Source organism: Chiloscyllium plagiosum, chromosome 25 (genome assembly GCF_004010195.1).
Source record: "Chiloscyllium plagiosum isolate BGI_BamShark_2017 chromosome 25, ASM401019v2, whole genome shotgun sequence".
Lineage (NCBI taxonomy): Eukaryota > Metazoa > Chordata > Chondrichthyes > Orectolobiformes > Hemiscylliidae > Chiloscyllium > Chiloscyllium plagiosum.
Genome location: NC_057734.1, coordinates 27,286,276 through 27,304,345, shown reverse-complemented (window position 1 = coordinate 27,304,345; position 18,070 = coordinate 27,286,276). Strand labels below are relative to the sequence as shown.

Sequence of the window (18,070 nt, the reverse complement as noted above, 5' to 3'; positions counted from 1 at the left end):
GTACTCTATGCCACTCTCTCCCCACCCCTACCCTCCTCTAGCTTATCTCTCCACGCTTCAGGCTCTCTGCCTTTATTCCTGATGAAGGGCTTTTGCCCGAAACGTCGATTTTGCCTGTCCTCGGATGCTGCCTGAATTGCTGTGCTCTTCCAGCACCACTAATCCAGAATCTGATTTCCAGCATCTGCAGTCATTGTTTTTACCTCCAATAATGTCAGCCAACTTTCTTTGTGGTAGATATGAGTCCACGCAGGAGAGTGCTTTTCTCCCCAATCCCCAATGACTCTAGTTTTACTAGACTTATTGATCACACACTTTGTCAAATGTGCCTTGACATCAAAGGCATTCACTATCACTTTGACTCTAATGGTCTTGCCTACCTTTTGGACCAATATTAGAATGAAGTCAGGAGTTGAACAGCACTGGTGGAACCCAGACTGAAACTTTGAATAAATGCCATTTGATTGCACTTCAATTACATTTCGCATCAAGTTTTGTTATTTAGAATAGACGATAATTGTTTAAATGACCCTATAGTGTCATATATACAATATACATACGTTTATCTGAACATTCCTATTCCCATTCCACTTTAAAGTATCTACCACAAAGAAAGTTGGCTGACGTTATTGGAGGCTAATCATCCAAATACATGATATTTCTGCTCGCGTTCCTCAGTGTGGTGCCCTACAGAGAAAAATCTTCAGCTGCTTCAAAGACCTATGTCTCAGCACAAGTTCAAAGTTCTATTAGAGTTTTGAATATCAAAGTGTCAGCCACTGTTGCAGTATGTGTTTGTAAGACTAGGGTTGTTATGGAGCTGTTCATTGCTGCATGTAACATAAGTTTACTGGCTGGTGACCACTGATTTAAATTTTAAATAAGACTAGAACTTATTATGACTTGAAATTCGCCAAAAATGGCTGAACATTTACTTCCTTGTACCTTCTAAATTCCAAAACCATTGAAATGCAGGTAGTCTATGGGAAAAGCCTCACCTGGTAGAATTACCCTGGAGTGAATTGAGGTCTCTTACTATATTAGCGAATTATCAACTGGATATGCAACTGGTACAGATGTACCCACTTGGGCAATGGGGCTCTGGCTTGAAAGGAATTCGACTAGGCATCGTCAAGCCATACCCTTTCATCTAGAATCCACTATGTCACAATTATCTTTGAATTAGCTGGCTAATTAGTGAGGCAGTATGTTACAAGCCTTTGGGTTTTTAAGAACCCATTTTCTCTGCAAACTGGCAGAACTAAGTGCCATATTGAAGAAACAAGATCCAGTGTAGATGTGTTGCATGTGTACTCTCAACCCAACAGTTGCTGTCCCCAGAAACGCAAATAAATCTTTAAACTACCTCTTTAAACCCAGAAGGATCAATGAAGCCAAGTTACCATCCTTCAAGAGCTGAAACCATTAATATTGTAGGCTTTAATTTACTTAATTTATCCTCACTCTCTCTAACATATTTGTGCATGTGAACTTTGAGCGTATGAAAATTGGTGTGTTTTTATTATTTTACACCAATGAGATTGAGTGCAATTAATTCTGTCTTTGAAACTCAAAGGACACATAAGTTGCTAGACACTTGAATTGGCAATTTTTTTTGTTAAACTGTCACAGTCAATAAAGGAATGTATACAGAGGAGTGCACTCCAACATCTCATTTCAGATCGGCCATCAGGCATTGAATGGTGGAACAGGCTTGAGGGGCTGAATGGCCTGTTCCTAATTCTGTGTTCCTACCTGAATCATAATACTATCTTCTAAAATCAAATATACATTCCATCATTAGATAAGACAATTTTCAATCTAGGCACATCAGTGTTGCAGTGAGATAATTAAGTATTTCAAGTGGCGTTTTCGATTACTTGTAGTTGATTTCCACAATTAAGATGTTAAATTTTTTGAAGTTTTAATTTTTAATACACGAAATTTTGCTTGAGTTCAAAATGCTCAGTTGGAACAGGATGTACTAAATTATTACTTTGTAGCTTGCTTAGTAATTAAAGTTACATGTTTATTAGACTGTAGATGTGTTTAATCTTGGGCACATGAGCCACTTCTATACTGGGCACAGATATCATGTGAGCTTTGTTTAGTTTTTTTTTAAAACTTAAAGACAAAGTAATTCTGTTTTTGTTGCCTGAAGGTAAGTAGGAAATTAATATTTGGTGTAAAATTCAACCCAAACATATTTAGGATAAAATGCCCAAGTGGACATAATTCAGACAGCTTTTTAACCATGCATTTTTGTACTGTTTCACATGCTTCTGAGTAAGCTCAATGTTACTGTTTAACTGAACTGAGTATCAAAACAAACTGTTGGGCTACAACATTTTTTCCTGACACTTCAAGTATCATCAATTTTCTTGGGGGAAAGAATTGAGATTGGGATATCCATACAATTTAACCTAAGTGCATAGTATGACGTTTGGTTATAATTGTCTATTTGGTGGTATATACAGTGATAAGACCGAGCCCTCTAACTGCAGAAGAATTATTATGACAAAGTAAAACTGGGAGATGTTTGTTTCCACTACTTGATGCCATGAAACCAGATTGCTTGATGGAGTGAATTAGGAATGAAAGAATAAATAAACCAAATTTGGGACTTAACATTTTACCATTTCTTTACAGGCTTTTTGTATAACCTCTTACTCAAAATCTGTTAACCTATCTGTTAGAATTCGGCTACTGTGAGCTTTGCAAAAATAATTCCAATTATTTGCAGAAATTAGCATCTGATGTGATTTTCTAGCACAAATTTAGATTATTGCAGGCTATTGTAAGTGTTGGTCTTTAAAGAAAAAAACATTGTGCCATGGACAGGAAAATCCAAGAAATGGGAAACCATGGATACAGTGGAATTTGATGTAATTGAAATAAAAGCTATTAAAAGTATCACCGATTTACTTGACTAACAAAGGCAAAAAATGTTATTTTGCAAAGATTTACTAATTCTCCAAATGCAATATGAAATTGAAGATTTTCTTTTGTTTTTCAGGTACGGAATATACAGCCAAATAAAGATATGAGCCTTGCTAGCAATCGTAGTCTAGCAGAACAGAATCTTGAATATCACCCTAAATTGGACTCTTTGAAAATCCAGTTAACTAGGAAATATCAAGAACTACAGACGCTATTTGAAGCATATCAAATGAGGAAGTCAAAATTAGGTAATCTATTCTGTCTCCTATTGTACATAGCACACATTATTTTGAACTTCTGATTCTTTTGTTTCTATTGTTTTATATGTAGATACCCATAATGCATTTCTCATGAGTCCTGCACTTCGTAATAGAGTCAAAGAAGTCTACAGCATGGAAACAGTCCCTTTGGCCAAACTTATCCATGTTGCCCAATTTTCACAATTAAACTAGTCCCATTTGCCTGCGTTAGGTCCATATCCCTCCAATTCCTGATGAAGGGATTTTGCCCGAAATGTCGATTTTTCCTGCTGCCTGACCTGTTTTACTTTTCGAGCACCACGCTATCGACTCTAATCTCCAGCATCTGCAGTCCTCTCTTTCGCTTCCTCTATACCTATCCCATCCCTGTACTAAATGGTTCTTAAATGATGAAATTGTATTTTCTTTTGTCACCACCTCTGGCAGCCTATTCCAGACACTCACCACATTTGTGTGAAAGAATTGCACCTCTGAACCCTTCTGTATCTTTCCCCTCTCACTTTAAACCTATATCCCTCTAGTTTTAGACTTCCCTACCATGGAGAAAAGTTGTTGGCTATCTACCTTTATCTTTGCCTCACGATTTTATAGATCTCTGTAAGGTCACCCTTCAGTCTCCTATGCTGCTGGGAAAAAACGTCTGAGCCGATCCATCCTCTCCTTACAACTCAAACCTTCCAGATCAGGTAGCATCTTTGTAAGTCTTTTCTGCACTCTTTCTAGTTGAAGCATATCCTTTCTGTAGTAGGGTGACCAAAACTGCATGCAGTAATCCAAATGTGGTCTAATCAGCGTCTTGTACGGCTGCAACGAGACATCCCAACTCCTTTTCTCATTGCTCTGATTGATGAAAGCAAGTGAGCCAAATAAACAGTGTCAATCGCTATAAGTCATTTGCCATTATAATATATTCTTTGTTAAATTCTGTTTTAACAATGTCTTCTGATGTCTCTTGAACAGTGCCGCTGGAGTTTGTGCATTGTTGGAAAAACATTATTATGCATAACCAGGCTAAGCTAGCAGTGATTTGCATTTCAAATCAAAAGTATGCTAATTTAAAAGAAATGACAAATTCCTTGCAAAGAAAATCTTAACAGGTACATTTGAATCCTACTCCCTCACCTTTGTTTTCCCTAACAATATCACAAAACCAAATTTTCAGGCAATAATTTGAAATGTTAATCCAATGATTTTGATTGAATTGTTGTGGTTTTCGAGAAGTGTTAAATTTCAGATTTATTTTTTTCAATCTGTGCTGTACCTTTCTTTGGCTTCTTTCTCTAAATTAATATTTTTTTTGGAGTGAAGCGTACATCTTGGATTTGAATTGTGAGAAGTCTGTGTATTTGTTGCTTTGCAATGTGTTGAATACCAAAAATGAAGACTAAGAACTGGGGCAGTCATTGCTCTTGTTCAGTCTTTGCTCATTTATTTATCTTTATAATTGTTTTCTAATGGAGACAAAGGAAGGTGGGAGATAAAGTTGTGAAGAGGGCATAAGGAAGCCATGAGGCCATATTGATGGGCTAAATGATTGGGCATAAATTTGGCAAATAGAATATAATGTAGAAAAATGTGAAATTATCAATTTTTGGAGGAATAATGAGAAAATATCTTATCTAAACCATTAACATTACAGAGCTCTAAATGGCAAGAGGTTTTGAGTACCCAAGTACATGTATTGCTAAATGTTGTTATGCAGTTACAGCAGATAATTAGGAAAACTAATAAAACTATTGTATGCAGTTTTGGTCGCCATACTATAGGAAGGATGTGGAGGCACTGGAACGGGTGCAGAGGAGGTTTACCAGGATGTTGCCTGGTATGGTAGAAAGATCGTATGAGGAAAGGCTGAGGCACTTGGGGTTGTTTCATTGGAGAAAAGAAGGTTTAGGGGCGACTTGATAGAGGTGTACAAGATGATTACGGGTTTAGATAGGGTCGACATCGGCACAACATCGAGGGCCGAAGGGCCTGTACTGCGCTGTATTCTTCTATGTTCTATGTAATTATTGTCTATTGCAAAGGAATTTAAACACAAAAGCAGGAAGGTAATGCTTCAGGTACACAGAGCATTGGTAAGTCCATCTGGAGTGCTGTATGGCATTGGTGTCCTTAATTGAGGAAGAATGCAAATGTATTGGTTAATGTGTTGAGAAGATTTGCAAGACTAATACCTAAATGAGTGGGTTGTCTTGTGAGGAAATGTGAAACAGGCTAGGTTTCTATCTGCTGGGAATTAGAATAAGCAGCAACCTAACTTGAAACATGCAAGATTGTGAGACATCTTGACAGGAGGGATGTGGAGTGGATGGTTCTTATTGTAGGAGAATGTAGAATGCTGTTCTAGATTGCTATTTCAAAATAAAGCATCTCCCATTTAAGACAGATGAAAAGATTGTGAGAAGATTTGTAGCTCGGGTGCTTGTTGTTGTGGTTCTGTTCGCCGAGCTGGGAATTTGTGTTGCAGACGTTTCGTCCCCTGTCTAGGTGACATCCTCAGTGCTTGGGAGCCTCCTGTGAAACGCTTCTGTGATCTTTCCTCAGGCATTTGTCGTGGTTTAAATCTGCCGCTTCCGGTTGTCAGTTCCGGAACTGACAACCGGAAGCGGCAGATTCAAACCACTACAAATGCCAGAGGAAAGATCACAGAAGCGCTTCACAGGAGGCTCCCAAGCACTGAGGATGTCACCTAGACAGGGGACAAAATGTCTGCAACACAAATTCCCAGCTCGGCAAACAGAACCACAACAACAGATGAAAAGAATTGCTTTCTGAGGAATGATTCCTTTAAAAGACACTGGAAGTGCAGTCTGAGCCTTCTTAAGGCAGAGGTAGTTGATTGTTGAGAAACAAATGGGTTAACTATTATGAGGGAGAGGTGGGAATGTGAATTTGAGGTTACAATCAATCATTAAATGGTGGAGCAGGCTTTTCATTCTGATTCACATTCGTATTGAATGTTTTTTGATTTCTGTCTCTTCTCCCTGCTTTTGTTGGTTCAGTATTGTTGAGCACGAGGTATCATTTTCAGAATAGGAACTGTCTAAGTTACATCTAATAGATATGTTGTGAAGAGACAGGGGCAGGGATTAAGATTTTAATGCATCCCTGCCACTTTGTGTCTCTTCACAATGATGTCATTATTAGTAAACGGTATGTATAGGTAAACAGTATATATAAATAGCATTGCATGTTATATGTTAAATGGAGGAAATTAACTGCATTGATTTAGTTCTAACACACCTAGTTATGAAGAAGGAAAATGTTATTATGATCCTTCGCTCACGAGGGGGCATTCTGATGGTTGCTCAGAATTTATGAAGTGGCAACAGTGGCCACTAATGGCTCCCTGACCCACCAGTGCTGCATTTGTCAACTTTTGATTATATGCAGCAGAGAATATAGCAATGACTTTGAGTCTCACAGCTCAGAAACAGACCCTTCGGTCCAAGTCATCCGCAACAATCGGGCATCCCAGTCTGACCTACTCCCATTTGCCAGCATTTGGCCCATATCCCTCTTAAACCCTTCCTCTTCATACACCCATCCAGATGCCTTTTAAATGTTGCAGTTGTACTTGTCTCCTCCACTTCCTCTGGCACCTCATTCCATACACACACCATTCTTGGCCTGAAAAACTTACCTCTGGTCCTTTTTTTTTATAAATATCTTTCTCCTCTTGCCTTATACCTATGTCGTCTAGTTCTGGACTCCCTCACCCAAGGAAGGGTGAACAGATAACATCTATCTATGCCACTCATGATTTTATAAACCTCTATAAGGTCATTCCTGCGCCTCCAATGCTCCAGCGAAAATGGCCCAGTTTATAAAGCCTCTCCCTATAGCTCAAATCCTCCAGTCCCTGCAACATCTTTGTAAATGTTTTCTGCATCCTGTCAATTTTAAAGGTATTCCTGCTATAGAAGGACAACCAAAATTGAATTCACTATTCTAAAAATGGCCTCAACAATGTCCTGTACAGCTGCAACAAGGCATCCCAACTCCTATACTCAATGCACTGATCAGTGAAGACCAATGAAGACTTAGACATCACTGCCATCGCATATCTCTGTAGCAACAGGAAAAAAACCAAAAGCGCTGAATTTTTTTTCCCCCAAATCAGTTCACCTCCGTATACTATAGTGAAAGAAACCACTTTATGTAATGATTGGACAAATGCATGTAAGGTATATCCGATATAAGACTTTAATAAAACAAGTTTAAAGCTTGGGATTTGCTCCAAAACCACTTGGCATTGTTTAGATATTTCAGAAATATATGTAAGTCTGTTTCATTTAAAACCTGGAAAACATAACATAAATCAAAGCAACTGACAAATCATTGAATGTTGTATAAATAAGCAAGTAACATACTGTGATAATAGCAAACTTCCCAAGTGGCTATGGTGCATGTGTGCCACAATTGGCTGGTTTAATCGCTATATGCATGGAGCCTCTGGTAATGTTCCAAAGGAAATATGAAATATCCTGTATGTTCAGAATGCTGTTAGACTTTAAAATGGACTGTGTTGACTAATGGCAGAAAAAACGTTGAGTTACTGTAGATGCAGGTGTGCTTCCATACTATTACAGATTGTATTGTTTTATTGAGGCCTTTCAGTCTGTGGAACTAAGGCAGAATGATGCAAGGAAAATGCAATATATGTAACACAAATATTATGTAATTAAATAAAACGTAACCAATTTTTGAGTAGACATGTAATATTCATAGACAGAACTTTTGATTTCCAGAAACATTTGATCAGGATCAGGTACCACATAACTATTACATTAAAAGCTTAGAATTAAAGGCAAATTATTAAGCAGGTTGGAAATTTGATAGCGATAATGGGTGTGTACTCAAAGGAGTTGCTTTCTATACAAGAATGTGTTGGGATCTACACTTTTAATGACAGTTGAAACAAAGTGCCATAAAGCCAGGTTTGCAGGTGACACACAGCAATTGTAAGTAAAAGGAAGTAGCTTAGAATTACAAGGAGATTTCAGGGGCAAAGCTGTGGTCATGTATGAGGAGGATTTGCAATAGGTACATTAGCTGCACAAATAGATAAAAATGTTTATGGTGCAGTTTTCATCATGGAAACATGAGTGCAGGGTGACAAATGAGAACTGAACATTCAGAGGTATTCATTAATTTAGTAGGGCAGAGGAAAAGCGGGTTAAGAAAGGGAGGAGGGCATTGTTAGTTAGGGAGAAATCAATGCAATAGTAAGAAACAATATTAGCTTGGAAAGTTATGATGTTGAATCTTTATGGTTAGAGTTAAAATACATCAAGGTATAAATTTTTGTTTGGTGTCTACAAGTCCCCAATAGTAGTGCAGAGATGAGGGAAAGCATGAAACAAGAAAATGAGAAATAATAGGGTACATATGCAATCACAGAAGATTTTTAATTTACAATTACATAGAGCAAACCAGATTGGAGGAGGATTTTCTGGAGTGTGAATGTGACAGTTTTCAGGGCAATATGTTGAGGAACCAAGCAGAAAGTAGGCTATTCTAGACTGGCGGCTGTAGTAATTAATCATTTCTTATTCCAGTCTTGTATATATTTATGATACTGATGAAAGAACTAAAAGTAATATTTTCAAATTTGCACATGGTACTAAACTTGGCGGTACGATGATCTAAGAAGAGGATAAGGAGATGTTTGTGGTTTGGACAAGTTGAGTGAGTTGGCAAACACATGGGTGAAGTTATAATATGAAGTTATCCATTTTGGTAGCAAAAATAGATTATGATATTAATGACAAGTTGTTGAGAAAGATGGAGATGCACTGAGACTTGTCTCCTTGGTACTCCAGTTGTTGAAAGCAAGCGTGTTGGTGCAACTGGCAATAAGAAAGACAAATGGTATGTTTGCCACATAACGAAAGGATTCAAGTACAGGAGCAGGAATTTCTCGCTGTAATTGTACAGGGCCTTGCTAACCACACACACAGACACACACCCACCAAGAAAAAAGTGTTTACTGTACTTTCACAGGGCTTTCTTCACATAAAAGAAAGCAAAGCCTTGGAAATCTTTACCTTGGAAGACCAAGTTACTGAATGTGGTCAAGAAAGTGATTGAAAGTTCTTTAGATTTTAAAGGCATCAAGAGGTGTGGGGTGAAAGTGGAAATGTAGTATTGAGATCGAGGATCAGCTGTGATCACACTGAACGGTGGAACAAACTCAAAGGGTCAATGCTTCTCCCACGTTTCCATGTGAGATTATCCATTTTTGCATCAAAAAGGATACTTTTGAGCAACTAAGTGGTGAAAACATAGAGCAGTGAGAATCCACATTACTAAAATGCAGCAGTCAGGTGAAATAGATAATCTAATATGTTAATGGAATGTTGACCTTTATAACTTAGGGACTGGAATGTAAAGGAGAGGAAGTTTTGCTACAAAGTTCAAACCTGTGCGTAGACCACAGTATGGAGTATGCTGTACTGTTCTCAGGCACTTCGCCTTTTGATATATTGCCCTTGGAAAAGAGTGCAATGCAGATTGACCAGAACTTTACCAGCACTCCAACGATTTATATTAAGGAGATGCTCCATACTTTAGCTTTATCTTATATTCCTGCGTATAAAGCTTGAACAAGAGCAGTTATTGATTTTGTTATGTGAACAGATGGTTTACTTCCGCTGCCCAGATGCTGCCTGACCCGTTGATTATTGCCAGCAATTTTTCCTCTTTGGCATCTGGAAAGTTGACAAGTGATTGTGTTAAAATTTTAAAATGTTGTAAGGAATAGGTAAAACAAACTGGGTAAGGGAATCTAGGAAAGCAGGCTTTAATTTCAGAGACTGACCATTCAGGACATGAATTAGTGCTCCATGAAAAGGGTGCTGGTCATGTGGAACTTGTTTTTTTATCCCCTCAAAATAGATTCCAACTCCATTAATTTTAAATCTGAGATCAGTGGACTTTTGCTGGGCATGGGTATAAAAGGACATGAATGGAGTCAAAATGTAGATCAGTAGTTGATGATTAAATGCAGGATAGGCTTGGATTGAATGAATTACTGATTTTTGAATAAACTGTTTCCACTATGATCTACAAGCATGATTTTAATTTTCCTGAATGATGTGATTTTTTTTTAAAAAGCAGTGACTATAATGTGCTAATCCAGCAAATACACAATAACCATTTTTTTATATAAAAAAAATCCTTTGGGTTTCACAAAACACAGCAATAGAGAAATTGTGTGGAAAGTATAGTGTGATGAAAGTAATATCCCCATCCCCAGCCTACTTCTTGTCATTCACCTGATTGAGGTTATAATAATGCAGAGTTGTATTTTATCATGCCACATAGTAGAACGCAGATAGGGATCTCATTAGAAACATGTTCATTGATATATTTCATGCAAGATAATACCAGGTTGTTGGTTTACACTTGACCTTGTTTCACTTAAATGTTTATTAACTACTTGTTGAAAAGGATACTGCATACATGATCAACATATCCACCATACAAAACATGCAGTCCTTTTGTTATCATCTTTGTATCAGCATACCATTTAACTAGCAACTGAGCAGTGTACAATTGAGTTCCGTATATAGACACAACCTATCCAATTCTTGTTGGCACCCTTCTGTTTATGAGAGATAATGGCACAGCAAATAGTCCACTCTGGGTGTCATCGTATGGTGTACCTTTTGATAGCTGAAAAGGCTAATTCTTGAGAGTCTGGTTATGCAACAAAATGCAAACTGTGTCCCAGATGACATTTACGTTCTTGGAAGTATCTGAATCTGAATTAGACCATCAAACTATTGTTGCTACAAGATTATCTTCTAACCATACATTCACTCTAGCACCTAAACTGCCAATGTCCACATTATCTGACTCCAGCTCTGCTTCACTCCATCTGCTGACTCTTGCAACCATTCCTTTTCTTATCTCGACTTAAATACAGGAGACTTGTTTCCCATCTTCCTACATAACCTTGGTACACATCCAATATTTCTGGGGTTGACATCTCCAACCCCACTGTATCCGAATCTGAGACAATATCTACTGTAAAACCTGTATTTGTTTTTGTAGATTTGTCTTAAAGCATTTTAAATAATGAATTCTCTTTTTGAATTCAATAAGGCACCTCAAAGGTTAAATCATAAGCTAAGAGCCTGCAGTGTTGGAGATTATATATTGGCATGGATAGAGAATGGCTAATGGGCAGGAAACAGTAAGTGGGTACAGGAGTGTCTTTTTCAGATTGATGACCTGTGGCCAGTGGGGTTCCACTGGGATCGGTGCTGAGACTGCAACTGATAATAAATCTTAATGACTTGGAGGAAGGAAGCCAGATTTGCAAAAATAGATGGAAATGCAGGGTTGTGAGAGGGAAACAAATGGTTTACAGACAAAAATTGATAGGTTGAGTAAGTTGACAAATGGAATATAATGTGGGAACATGCAAAATTTATATTGGAAGGGAGAGCAAAAGAACAGTATCATTTAAATGGAGAAAAACCACAACACAAAGGGTCTTAGGGCATGAAACACAAAAGGTTAGCACACAGTGCAGCAGGTAATTAGGAAGGCTAATGGAATGTTGGCCCTTATTTCAAGGGAGTTGGAAGATAAGAGTAGGGAAGTCTTACTGCAGCTGTACAAGCTGCTGGTAAGGTCATGTGGAGTACCGTGAGCAATTTTGGTACCCTTATTTAAAGAAATATATCATTTTCTTTGGAGGCAGTTCAGAGAAAAATCACTTGGATGCCCCTTGGTATGGAGGGATTGTCTTAGGAGCCAAGGCTAAACAGGTTGGAATTTAGATGAATGAGATGTGGTCTCATTGAAACAATTCAGATTCTTAAGCAGTTTGACTGACCTGATATTACCCTTATTAAAGTAATATCTAACCATCTTGATGACTATATCCATGATGAACTTTATTCCTTTGCCTCTGCAGCCTTTGTCACAGTTGACTACACTATTCTCTGCTGCCTTTACTCTGGTCAGCAGGGTGGAACTGCTTTTGCTTGGCTGTGTTTTGACTAATGGAGCAAAACTGCAGAATTGCTTGTAATATCTGCTCAGACTTATGTTGTTACCGCTGGTATCCCCAGCAATCTCTATTTGGCTCCCTTTTTATTGCTGTCATGCATGCTACCTGTCCCTGGACATTAGCATCCTAAAACTTGACAGGTCTCCAATGTACACGGCCAGCATTCACCTCTCGCTCTTATCATCTTTCTGGATCCCATTGCTTTATGATTTGTCACATCTTGTCTGATGTCACAATATTGGATGAACAAAACATTTCTCTAACTAAATATTGGAATGACTGCTGCTATTGCCTTTGGCCCAAACTCTCCTGGTAATCATCTGAACCTGAACCATACCATGCAGTCTTGCTATGCCTGACTACAAGATAAGCTTACAACCATAGATTCACTCAATCACTAGTGTTGACTACATGTAGCTCAATAATATTATCTGACTTCAACTCTACAACATTGTTTTCTGCCATTGATACTCTCAACCATGCCTTTTTACTTGAAGACTTGATAAATACTCTACTGGCTTGCTTCCTATCTTCCATCCTGGATAACTTTGCACGTGCAAAGTTTGGTTGTCCATATCTTAACTACCTATCTAATGAACCTTACACCCATGTGCTTGCTGACCTCCATGTCTCCAAGTCCGACAACTCCTAAATCTTTTACATTCCTGCCTCACCCCTTTCTCTGTCTAACCTCTAGCCAAGCCAACCTTTGAGACTTCTGTTCTTTCAGTCTGACCTCTTGCACCTTCCTAATTTTAAGTATTTCATCATTAGTAGGTGAGCTTTTAGCTGCTAAATGCCTTGTTCTGGAATTGTCTCAACTTCTGCTCCCTCATATTAAAACATTTATATCTCCATAATTCCTTTCCTCTTTTAATAGGTTCTTGAAGGCCACTCTCTTTAGTCAATGCCAAAAGCTTGGTCTGTCTTGTGTAGCTCAGTGTCAGGAAGGATTTGCTGACATATTGCTACGAAAAAGGCAATATCAATACATTTCCAATGATCTCTTTATTTAAAAAAGAGAGAATCCTGTTTTACCATTGATTTAGCATTTTTCTAATTTTACAGAGCTTCTGTGCTCAAAGTAGTTTTGTCTCTTAATGTACATTACCTCGGGCTGCCACCAAATTGTTTCAGTTTTTAATTTGTTAATTTGTAAAATGCATGAGCTGGTTATCACCGTTGCTGCTCTGCATTGACACTGACTTTTTAAAATGTTTCAAACAATCTTCCAACTGCAACAAAGTACAGGGCATTGTAGATAATTGGAATCTAAATCACTGTATGGCATGAAACTTGGTGATGCAGAACAGCAATCTCCTTAATGGGAGGGGAGATAAATGAAACAATTGTTCAGCAGCCAGTGGGTATTCATAGCCCTTCACTACTCAAGCTGGATACGTGCCTAGTTGCTGCAGTTTTACAGGCTCTACACTGCTTTTGACTGTTGTTTCCATGAAGATATCATGTATTTCTAAAGGGCATCTTGAATATTTTTCCATTCCACTTCTGGTCTGATTTGAAGTCTCTTGCTAGCAGCTAATTGGCCAAAGAAGATTTTTGTGCCTTGGCAGTAGATCTATCATATTGAAATTAGCAAGGCCGGAAGAAATAATTGGTTGGTTGAACTATATTCAAATTTAGTCCCAGCATTGAACTCGACCTAATTTTGCATAAAATAACTGAACTAATGAGAGCTTTTAGTATCACATGTGAGTAGTTAATGGCAGTTTCCTCAGGATTTCTTTTGTTTATTCTTGTAAGCATTCAAACAAAACAAAAATTCGAGAATATGTAGTATGGACTAGTCAACATTTACACTATGAATCTTTGTTATTACTGTGGTGAAAGTAAAGGTAAAGGAAAAATTCCTGAAGAAGGGCTTATGCCCGAAACGTCGATTCTCCTGTTCCCTGGATGCTGCCTGACCTGCTGCACTTTTCCAGCAACACATTTTCAGCTCTGATCTCCAGCATCTGCAGACCTCACTTTCTCCTGAAAGTAAAGGTAACTAAGCAATGAGCAGGTTACAAGATTTTAAAAAAATACACAAACCTTTACACATGTTAAGCACAACATTAAATACAGAAATGTAACCCATTGCAATACCTCAGCTTGATATGGTGATACGGATCAAGAAAGGTTTGATCTCCTATGTGTAAAGATTGCTATCAAGGTAGCCATAATTGATCCTGGTGTACTGTACTTGAGTTAATTGGTCAGAGCTCCCATTCCTACTCACATTGGCAGGATTATGCTCAGCTACAACACCCAACTGCAGATAAGCTGGCTTCTGCTATCCCAGCAACGAGTCACCATCAAATAAAAGCAAAATAGCTGATGTAAAAATCAAAGATCGATTTTTTTTCGTTAGCAAAAGTTTATTTACAAACTAAAATCCTGTTGCCAAGTGCCAAGTATAACCATTCTAAATCAAATATAAAAATGCAAAAGAAAATGTTGGAATTTTGTAGATCAGCATAATTTTGCATTTTTGTGTCATTAGAGATCAAAGTTTACCAGTTTAGGGTTAATTCATTGTGCAGATTAAATCTGTAATTTTATTTCTTAATTTAGTCAGTCATTTTGAGTTCTGTTAGTGGCCATTGTGAATTCCGTTGGAAGTCAATTCATGAAGTTTGGAAGTAAAGGAATGGCGAAGTGTGTTCAGACTTAATCATGCAAGGCATCTAAGTAACTGTAGTTATTAAGATCAAGCAAAAAAAAGTTTTTAAAGACCTGAGGAAAATAGTGCGGATGCTAGAAACCTGAAATAGAAAATCTAGGCACGAGGGCCTCAGATTGTGATATCAACCCTTTCTTTCAGATGCTACCTCATCTGAGTATTTCTAGTATTTTATGTTTTTGTTTTCATAATACATTTATAGCATTAGTTGGTTTTGAAATGAAATGGAAACTTAATTGTTTTAAATACATTTCTGCATTTGTTCATGCTGACCACCAATTGAAGCTAAGGGAAATGTGCTGCGTTGGATCTATTAGGAGGTGACTGGCAGTGGCCCAAGATCACAGTGCATCAGTGATCAACAACATCCCAGGCATGGGAGAACTAAACTGGCAATCGGTTTTTCAGCAAATGCAAACAAATAACAAAATTGAGATTTCCCAAGTGTTTAACATTTGGTATGGAAAATACATAATTTATCCTGATTTGATTTGACAGCCTCTGTGGCACACAAGTATCCTTTTAAAAGGAAAGCAAATAGTATTTTAATTCATCTCACTGGTCCTATTAATAAAGATTACATGGTATGGAGCCTTGACAATACTTGACAATTTCTGCTAAGCTAACTGATCTAAATTATGGTGTGAGAAATGTTGCCATGGTAACTGGAAAATGTGAGACTTTTACTGAACTGCAACCACTGTGGAGATACTAATTTTTTTTTTGTTGGAAGATGTAAACTTGAGGTTAGACACTGTTGCTTATCCAAGGTAAGTGGGATGGCTTAAAGAAAGGTTACAGGTTTAACCGTCTGTGCTAGGGTTGACACGACAGTAGCGGTGGGGCAGCTACAATTGCTGACTGCACCCTGAGCAGCAGGAAAGAACCTTGGCCAGGAATGTTTAGCTGTTGATCGCTATGCAGTGACCCATGTTGGAATTGTGCATTGTAGATGCAAGTTGCAGATACTATTAGGTTGTCCCAATGATGCCCATGCATTGGACTAACCTGCTGGCTATTAAGGCTACTATGTGAATAATGTCCTGTTTTGGCAAGATAGCGCTACACTAATTACTAATAGAATCCATTGTGAACCACAGGAATATTTTCTTACTTACAGAATTATTTGCAGTGCTATCAAGTTGTTAATCATGCAAGCTGATCATGTTTTTTAATCACCATCAAATTGGGGAAGGCAGCAACATCTTTTGTTGAAGTAGAATTGTTTTGCAGGCTGATCAAATTAGGTTCATAGCATTTGAGTTGTTGATCCACAGCTGTTTTTGGAGTCACATCTGCTACCTCCAGCTTGTTGGTATGGAGGACTATTGAGGTTAATATGGGCTTGGAAGATTGGTAATTTGCAAATGTGTAAGTGGAAGTAAAACTTGACATGCAAGCAAAGAGAAAGGTTAATGAAAAAGAATCATTTGGAAGAAGTAACCAGGATTAGATGCAGCTTGTTTGACTTGCAGCAAACAAGAAAAAAGATCAACAGGTTATAGGCAATAAAAAAAGAAATTATTTTGAGTGCACATTTTTTGAGACCATTGTCCAAACTGTGGTGTTCAGTATTACCCAAGATTATTAAATTAGTACAGGAACAGTGTTGATAGTCTCTAGTACTACTTAATGCTGATGAAAAACTCTCTAGAATCATGTGCATCTGAATCTACCTCTTACCAATTCACCAACAGAGGTGACAGCTGCTAGTGGGGAAAGAGATTAATTTACAATCAACATACTTTTATTAACCATTGAGGTAATGACAAGTGCTTGCTCTAATCCTTCAAAGATATTTGAAAGGAAACTTGCTTTGCTCCAATGTAATAAAATGTAGTTTGGTTTTCAGTTTAGTTATGTGAAACCAGTTTAGCAGTAATCAGTGAAGTGAGATAAATTTGAAAGAACTAATATTTGCTGTTGAACCTGCCTTTTTTTAATAAAATAAAAAAATGCAACGGAGAAAGTATTTTCCACTTTTTTTATGCCTAGATTTCCATTCACTGCCTCTTGTTGAAAGGTGGGTGATCTACTTCCAAGGATGCTTTTGCTGTCCCTTCAACTACTGTCCCTTTGGATAATGCTATCTTGTTACCACCTTATCACCTTAGCGTAACTAAAATTGAAACTTTCAGGGGAAACATTGGCATGAATCTGCCTCATCAAAGTGCTGTGTAGTCTGTATTCCAACGTGTGTAGGTTATGCAAGCCTCTCCCTTCACGTTGCAAGGTGGATGCATATTCTAATACATCTGATTCAAAAGGTATTTGGCAACATTTATCAGTCAGAGCATTTGACTTTGTTTCCAACTATGGAGGTCAGGCTGAGCAAGATGTTTATAGTATATCTTGTTTAGATTAAACTTGTACTAGCCAGGAGAAAAGGTCTGATATAGCTGTTAGTGCTACTTCTCGCTAACAGTTGAGTATTATTTTTAACCTTTTAATTTATTGGACTTGCAACTAGCTGCATTCAGAAGTTCAAACTGCAATTACATATAAGAAAACACCACTTTTGAAGCATGTTAGCGGTTTTGTTTTAGACTTAGTTAAATTTGAAGTCATTGGAAAATTAACCTCTTGAATGCAACATGGTTCCTGCTGAGGGCAGGAAAATACACCCACTTTTATAAACACATTATTTCCAACAAAAAAAAAGTGAAAATTGTCTAGATTAAAAATAACTTGATAGTCCCGTCTGTTTGAGCTGCTTTTTAACCACTTCACTTCTTGTAGCTGTTTGTTTTAACTCCACACTCATGTTCCATTTTGAAATTATTCTTAAAAACTACACTTAATCTCATCTTCCTGTGTACAGTGCCATAGGAGATTGACTGACTAAGATGAATTTGCAGAAGACATTAGTCAAACCACAATTGCACTGTACAATTTTTGTCATGCCAAAGGAGGTGATTGCCTACTAATGGTCATGCTAGACTATTAATCCAGAAACTCTCGGAATGTTGCAGGGACCACGGTTCAAATCCCAACATGGCAGATGGTGGAATTTGAATTCAATAATATCTAGAATTGTCTAATGTTGACCATGAAACCATTGTTGATAGTAGGAAAAACCCATCTGGTTCACTAATCTCCAGGGGAGGAAATCTGCCATCCTGATCTACATGTGATCCAGACCCACAGCAACGT

General features: G+C 37.8%; 1 protein-coding gene across 1 annotated transcript in view; it reads left to right on the top strand.

Annotated features, from left to right (window-relative positions):
• The window catches only part of vps37ba (VPS37B subunit of ESCRT-I a), a 38,742-nt gene that overhangs the window by 10,002 nt on the left and 10,670 nt on the right, over positions 1 to 18,070 (top strand). The window contains exon 2 of the mRNA XM_043715783.1: positions 3,017 to 3,188. Within this exon, the coding sequence (XP_043571718.1) occupies positions 3,017 to 3,188 (172 nt within the window). The remainder of the gene's footprint in view (positions 1 to 3,016; positions 3,189 to 18,070) is intronic.